General features: G+C 34.4%; 1 protein-coding gene across 2 annotated transcripts; it reads right to left on the bottom strand.

Moving 5' to 3' along the window:
• Positions 1–84: 84 nt before the first annotated feature.
• On the bottom strand, positions 85–7,945 carry LOC148193602 (uncharacterized). 2 transcript variants are annotated; one of them, XM_088098177.1, is made up of 12 exons: positions 7,798–7,945; positions 7,412–7,524; positions 6,596–7,201; positions 6,026–6,237; positions 5,842–5,913; positions 5,632–5,766; positions 4,582–4,700; positions 4,185–4,490; positions 1,433–1,520; positions 1,248–1,353; positions 1,045–1,158; positions 85–252 (listed from the first exon to the last, which is right to left on the bottom strand). In XM_088098177.1, exons 2-12 carry the CDS (start codon positions 7,457–7,459, stop codon positions 85–87), a joined length of 1,974 nt encoding a protein of 657 aa, XP_087954303.1. In that variant the 5' UTR covers positions 7,460–7,524; positions 7,798–7,945. The 2 variants fall into 2 exon arrangements, with proteins under 2 accessions (XP_087954303.1, XP_087954302.1); XM_088098176.1 differs by lacking the exon at positions 7,798–7,945 and having other exon boundaries at positions 7,412–7,787.
• Between the last annotated feature and the right edge of the window lie 489 nt (positions 7,946–8,434).

The raw sequence follows: 8,434 nt of genomic DNA, 5'->3' as shown, positions 1-8,434 counted from the left end.
ATTATAATAAAATGAAAAAAAAAAATGTGAAACTACATATTAAAGAAATCAAATAATTTATGGGAATTGCAGATCAACTTTACATTACCTCAACTTAGTATATATCTCAGATACTCCATAATAGGATGCAAACTCAGTCAAAAGCCATTTCCATGGACCATGCAACATTAGGTTCCTCTGCTGAAAGCCCTGAATTTTCATTGCAACTTCCATAACTAAGTCATAGGCAACTGTCTCTGCTACAGAACCATACTGGGATTACAGAAGACAATAAAATGTTAACACGTGAGGCACATTATATTAGAATGCTCAAGAAAATATAAGAACAAATAATTAAGCATGACTACTCCAACATAAAGCACACAACATTTTTATTCCTTTCTGTCAGAATAATTATATCATAGGTTCTTTCTCATTTCTGTGCATACAACAAAAGAAAGGGGGTTGGCAGAGTGGAGCATCTTCCTGTGAATTGAAAATATTGGCCCCCAACGATGTTTGAGAAATGTTTGCAGTTTTCATTGTTTTCAGGGACCAGCATTCGTATACAGTACATTCAGAAAAAAAAAAAAAGTATGCCTAATAGCTACATATCATGGCAGACATACAAATAATGCGGCATTCTTGTAATTTGAAGACAGAAAAAGTTTCTTGAGCTAAACAGACCTATAATCTGCATCTGACCAAAATCATGCAAATGATGTGTCAGACAAATGAATTTAAATACAGTTTAACATAAAAAACAAAATACATAATCAAATTGTGCTGTATTTTTGCAACCAAAAAACAAATTCAGTTATATACATCATATCATGGATTGCGAAAGTAACTTCTAATATTTGTGCAGTAAGCCCTGGGAATTAGCACCAAATATGATTATCTTTTCTATTTCAAATCATTTTTCAGTTCCAAGAATCCTGGCTCTTTTATGCTGCCATGATAGCTTGACCATGATTTAAGAAAGAACAGATTACAGGATTTGAAGCTCTCTCTGCTATAGCTTTATGTCCAAAAACAAACTGATTGTTGTTCACAGTAACTAACCTTAAGATGACTATTATCATCTGCACTGGTTGAGTAATTTATATAAAGTTGTAACTTGCCCACAAGCTCATGGTCAGGTTCCCGATAAATAGGCCACCAGCGTAATTTGTCAGCCTGTTTCAGTTGAACATAAATTTCATCACATCATTACCACTCAAGACAGGCAATAATAACACCCAGAGACAAACAGCATTTTATATTACCGGGTCATCAGCTATAGTAGCCACTTGGACAAGAACACGACCAAATTGCTTTCCCTTGGAATCTTGAACTTCAACAAGTAAATCATCTCCAAGGCTATCTGGAAAACTGTACAAGTATTCAGAAAATTATTCAAGAGGTAACAATCATAAAAATTGAAAAGACACAGACAAACAAGAAAACTTACAACATATGGACTTCACTAGATCCCGGCTGCAACCTTACTGCATCATCTTCAACTATGCTTTTCAGCCTTAAGATACATGAGTATGTCTCTGATCACATGGACAGGTAGAAAAATAAATAACATAAAACAAGCCCAGTGAAATCCAAATTAGTGAAATGAGAATCAAGTAGGTACAATTAGAACTGAAACATCATGAAACACAGACTAAAGTAATCAAGCATGTAAGGAAGTATAAAAGTTCACAAAAAGATCCATAAATTCAAAAATAACTGATTATATTAAAATAAAATGGAATACTTCTTTTGACTCGGCTGTAACAGGAGTCCATCAAAGGACTATCTTATAACTACAGAGAAGGTTAGTTCAAGCCAGGGAGTATACCTGATAGCTACACTACAGCACAATAATTTTTTCCCTGGTAATAATTATAACATAGAGAGAGTGGAGGCTTCCTAGTTATAGATTTAGGGAGAGACACAAGAGTCGATGAGACCACACAAACCGCAGCAGGAATTGGACAACTTTTATGTAGTCTCTATTCAATCCTATTCCTACCTTTATGTCAACCACTATAGCTACAATGCAATTTTAATGGTGTCAAGCTACTAATGATTGAACTGTAACACATGACAATGAGTTTGTTAAACTACAATCAAATGACTATATGCAATCCTTTCATAAAAACCATCACAACTATAATAAAAATATTAATCAAGGCAAATTAAATTCAGTAACATTGCAAATGTTTTAAGTGCTATCACATTTAAATAATTGCATAGTGTTAGATATATATATATATATTAGATTATTTGATATCTTAGATATATTATCTTTATCTATCTTTAGTTACTTTGTTATTATTCTTTATTTGTATTTTGGACTTAATCCATATTTCTTTTATTATAAATACAACACCCTATGTGTATTTTTTACACAAAGGAAATTAATCTCATACATAGTTTTTCACTATATTCAATATGATATCAGTGGTGGTAGTGGTGGACAAGGCACAACTAGAGAACCACAAATAAAAGGAATATTGACTGAATTAGAAGGAGACATTATCAGAAGAAGAATGACCTTTAAGGTAAAAGAAAAAAAGACTCATTGAAGATGACATCTGTAGAAACAAAATGACAGTTAAGAGAAGGAGAAAAACACTTGTCCTTTTTGTGATCTAGTAAATCCTAAAAAAACACATTTGTGGGATTGAGGAGATAACTATTCAAGACCATGCCTAAAATTATGAATAAAACATGAAGACCCAAAAACTTTTAGACATAAGGGATAAAGAAGTTCATGAGAAAATAAAATAGAATGAGGTATTTTATTATCTAAAACTAAAAAGGGCATGTGATTAATGAGATAACATGTAGTAAGAATAGCATCACCCTAAAAATATTGAGAAATCTCACCATGAATTAAAAGAGTGCAAGTTGTTTCAATAAGATGTCTATTTTTGCACTCAGCCGCCCCATTTTATTGAGGTGTATAAGAACATGAAATTTGATGAATTCAAAATCTATTGACACACCCATGGATCCTAATACTAAACTTCTACCAAATGAGAGGGAGCCTAAGTCAAATCCTAGGTAGTATAAAAGACTAATTGAAAAATTGAATTATCTTACAATCACTCGTCCTGACATTTCCTTTGTAGTCAATGTGGTCAGCCAATTTCTTAATTCCCTATGTGATGATCACTCGAATGCAATCATTTGTATATTAAAGTGCATTAAAGGAGCTCCTAGAAAAGGGTTGTTATATGATCCAATAACCGTACAAGAGTTGTTTGTTATTCAAATGTTGATTGGACAAGATTTCTTTTTGATAGAAGGTCTACATCCAGATATTGTATCTCCATTGGTGGCAACTTGATCTCTTGGAAAAACAAGAAACAAAGTGTTGTGACAAGATCTAGTGTAGAAGCAGAATATAGAGCAATGGTCTCAGCTACTTATGAGCTTGTTTGACTTAAGCAATTGCTCAAAAAGTTACAATTTGGAGACATCACTCAAATGACACTTATATGTAACAATCAGGCTACTCTTCATATTAGTTTTAATCTTGTCTTTCATGAGAGAACCAAAAACATTGAGATTGACTATCATCTCATTTGAGGGAAGATTGTATCTAGAGACATCAAGACTGAGTTTGTTAACTCAAACTATCAATTAGCATATATTTTCACTAAGTTTTTACGGGACCAAGAAGTGATTATATTTTTATCAAGCTTGGTACATACAATTTGTATGCACCCATTTGAAGAGAATGTTAAATATATTAAATTATTAGATATTTGAGATAGATATCTTATTTTTATATTTTATCATTAGTTACTCTGTTATAATTCTTTATTTGTATTTTGGACTTAGTCCATATTTCCTTTATTATAAATATAGTACTCTATGTGTATTTTCGGAGATTAATCTCATACATAGTTTTTCACTATATTCAATACATAGAAACAAAAAAACAATTCCATGCACACACACATCATAATATTGAACACTTGACAGTACTATTACACAATTCCAAGGATTAAGGAGTACACACAACAACACTAGAAGCAAAATCTGTTAGTTTCACAGAAAGCCAAAACTCAATTAGACCAAATTCCTTCTTAGAGAGTTAAACAAGTCTGATATTTTGGCCATAATAGAAATATTGAGAAGGAATTTTTTTCAGACAGTTTTCTCCATAATACATAGAAATAATGAATAATTATAATGCATTTTGCTTCACTACATACCTTGCACAACTTCATATGATGATGAATTATTCCTTAGAGTTGTTACGCCAACCTTCAGGAGTCCAGATACCTGCTGTATGTAGCGGGTACTAGCATGCACATATGCCAGGCTTTGTCGAGCCAAGGAACCATTTGCAGGCACACGTGGAACAAATCGAATTCTTCTGAGAGCTTGAAATCCAGCAGACAGTGATGATTGCAAATTGGAGAAATGGTGTCGCACAGAGTCCATTTTAATTTTGTTTGTCATTAATGATGACATGCTACAGCCATTAGGAGGGTCCAAGCCCATTTTGACTTTACGAACTGCACAAAGTGAAGAATGTCTAAACAAGGATGCACTTGGGATGATAAGTTAAATAATTTTATTAGTAAAAAAGGTAACATGAGAATGTACCTTGCACCTTCATCTTGCCAATAAGTTTTTTGGGTTTTGGAGCAATACCCTCACTGGAAGGCTCTGCATTGCTCTTCACCATTAGTTCATCTTCTGATTGTAATAGTATCTGCCGTAATCTACATATACCAAAAAAGGAATCCAATAAGAACAGAGGAACCAAAATAATAGTCAAGGATCCACAATTAAAAAAAAAATTCTTAAATAGAGGCATGTGAATGGTTAAATATATATCACACTCACATCATAGGAGACCAAGTGCCAACAGAAGTAGTAGAAAGCTTCGGAAAAGAAAGGTGTCCACAAAATTTTCATTGACCTTGGTTCATAAAATAAAGTTTTATTTAATGACAAGACAGACACTGTCCCCTGTTGTCTCCCTACTTATTCCTGAGAATCATGCAAGTAAAATGTTTACTTATTTCATGGTTGCAGAAAAATAATGTTTTTCTTTTCCAATGTTTTGGCCAGAGTCAGCATGACATAATAAACACCTGTGTTAGATTCTCCACAAGACACTATACACTGTAACATGTAGAGTTAGCACCATTTGTTTATACTCATGGATAATACACAACAGAGAAAGGCTTATTTATGGTTTTTATAGACTTACAAAAAGAATAAGACCAAGTTCCAAGAGAAGTTGTTCACATGATTTTCATTGACCTTGGTTCATAAAATAAAGTTTTACTTAATGACAAGACAATGTCCCCTGTTGTCTCCCTATTTATTCCTGAACCACCATCTGAATGGAATCATGCAAGTAAAATGTTTACTTATTTCATGATAGCAGCAAAATAATGTTTTCTTTTTCAATGTTTTGGCCAGAGTCAGCATGACATAATAAACACCTGTGTTAGATTCCCCACAAGATACTATACACCTGTAATATGTAGAGTTAGCACCATTTGTTTATACTCATGGACAATACACAACAGGAAACAGCAAGAGTATCTTTACCAGAACTAAATACAGCAAGACTAGAGGAAGGAGAGGGAAGAAGAGGGCAAAAGAGGGAAAAAGAGAAGTGTAGGAAGAACCTTAACTTACCCAAATGAATCCCTAAGTAGAGCACATTCATTTTCCAAAAACATAGGAGCTTCCATGCACTGCATTGCCCAAGCATGAAGGCAAAGGCGCACACAGGCATCATATGCAATCACTCCATGCCATGGCCCAAGAGCACTGAAATGAATTTACACAGAAATTAGCCACAGCCAAGGAGAAAATATTGAGCACAATCAAAGAGGCGTGAAATACCTTGCATGAAATGTTGGAAGGCGGGGTGGGTGTGAATTTGTAGATGTAGCAGCCTCTGAACCAGTAGCAGTTCTGTACATATAGAACAGATTAAATAATATTGGATAGCTACACATGCACATAAAGTGTTCAGCTAGGAAGTCATGTATTTTTGAGAGGTTAAAAACTCAAATGTCTTGCTAACCTAACAAATTGGTCAGCGCTCCCACTTTCAACATGGTTTTCTATCTTATCCCCTGAAACAGGTTTCAAAGTACTTGATTCAGCTTTGTTTGGAGAAATATGAGCTCTGGAAGTGGGGATTTCCTTGCGTGTTTGTCTGATATCTTGAGTAGAACCAGAAAATGGGGGTGCACTGGGAATGTCATCATCTTCATCATCAGATATTCTTCCATGCTGGGAATTTTGTAACACAATTCAAGAAATTAGACTAATTTCAGCCATACATTTGTAGACTAGTGGGTTTAAGTCCTAAATCAAAGATGAGAAAATATATAAGGAAATAATAGAGACAAAGAAGAGGCACATTGCCAATACAACAACAGTGATTAACGCAGCATCTGCCTTCTCGAATTTAAATAACAGTATAAAAAGCCTGTTGTTCTATAAACAATGCTTTTTGTCACCATCTGATGTTTCAAAAAATCAATTCATATTAGCAGTTATACCAAGAAAATTTTCAGTATTACTGGATACTGTAGGCCACATTACAGCTATGCACTTCAATATTTATACCGTATCCACCATTCCATACCTTCTCGGCAGCACTTTTCACATTCATCCTTGAAGGCACACTAGAAGTATACCCTTCAGACAAATAAGTTCTACTTCTTGGCAGAGCTCCATTGATACTTCCTCCTACCTGCGTGGTAGAGAATTCAGAGCTAGCTGCAGAATCCGATGAATCATCCTCTGTGAAGCCACTCTGCCGCACATTAGCAGCCCCCCTCATCACCGGATCCCTCACAGTGCCAGGTCTACCAACCAGTGTTTCCCTGGAAGAACTGACCTCTGAGTATGTATAATCACTCCCATATCGAGCCCCCCTTTGATTGAAGTTTCCAAACCTCCTTGCAGCACCATTGGGAATTCTTCTATCTTGTGGTGATGAATCCAATGAGTATCTGCCACCATAAACTTCTTCCTCCGATTCAATGCTGTCATCATTATCGGAATTTGAAGCACTATCTCCAGTCTCACCTGGCACAACTGTAGATACAGGAATTGCATTAGCAGGAAGATGCCCACTCCTGAATTTTGCTGGGGGTGGTAGCCCAAACCCTCTACCAGCACCACTCTTCATCCCACTGATGGGATCATTGCGTGATCTCAATGCATTGTTTGAGATTGGATCTTCCTTCTAAACACCCACCAAACAAAAACAAAAAATCAGAATTTTCACATACACTAATGTAGTGGTAAGAGTGTTCCAGAACACCAACACAAAAATTAAAAAAAAAAATACATAACTTTACAAACCCTACCCAAATTAAGAAAACCGCATGTGAGTTATACCCTCAAATAATAAAACTCTAAGAACTAACAGTCAAAAGGATCGAGTGATGGTTACCTCTCGGACCCATCGAAGTGCATTTCTGTCAAGACCTTCAGTGAACATCTTAACCTAACCGCCAAATCTAAAATAGAAACCCCTTGAAGGGAATGTACTTCCAAAAGAATGGCCTAACACAAAACAGTGAAGCTTCTGATTAAACAAAACAAAGGGTGCTACAACAAAATCATGCAGATACTACGGCATTCTGACAAGTAAGAACACACAGATTAGAAGGGTTTGAGTGGAGAGAAGAGGGTACCAACAGGAAAAGGAAAATAAATAAAGCCTCAAGGAGAGACTGGAATCAGTTTAGATAGAGAGAGAGAGAGAGTAGAAATAGAACTATAAAGGTAATGGGAGTGCGAGATTTGAAGCAGAAAAAAAGAAAAGGGTTTGCTTACTCAAAAAGCTTCCTTTAATTTGGTTTCTCTCTCACTCACAAACTCAGACTGAAAAAAGGAAAGACCCACAAAACTCAAAACCTCTGCGGCTTGTCTCTTTCTTTGGGTGTCTCTGCACTGCACTGGTGCTATTCTTCAATGATCTCTCCATAACACCCAATTATGACCGTTTATATTATTAAAGAAAATATGTGATATATTTTAAAAAAATATTCTGTATCTATAACATTCATACAACATTTTATTTATCTTCTAGGAAACGTCATGTATCATGTAAATGTTGCTAAATTAAAAATCTATGACTTACATAGGAAAACTGTCATTTTTTGTAATTAGAAATCTTAAAATGAAATCAATGTCATATTTAATGTTAAGAAGATAACTTTACAACTTAACATTTTGAACAAAATTTGTCTTTTTCTCTAGAAGACTATAGTGCTAAAAAAATGTTAATAAAATTCTTTACTTTTCTTTTTATACTTTTTTTTATTACTGTGAACTGATAAAAAAAACATGTACGTTTTATTGTATGTGTATTTACACTTTTATTATAATAAAATAATATAATTTTAAAACCATATATCTATACTATATTATATATTTTATTATATAAAGAGAAATCATCTTGTGTACATAT

This window comes from Vigna umbellata, chromosome 9 (genome assembly GCF_029865625.1).
Source record: "Vigna umbellata cultivar VRB3 chromosome 9, Vumbellata_1.0, whole genome shotgun sequence".
Classification (NCBI taxonomy): domain Eukaryota; kingdom Viridiplantae; phylum Streptophyta; class Magnoliopsida; order Fabales; family Fabaceae; genus Vigna; species Vigna umbellata.
Note: the sequence above shows the minus strand (reverse complement) of the source record. Positions and strands in the feature narration are given on the sequence as shown.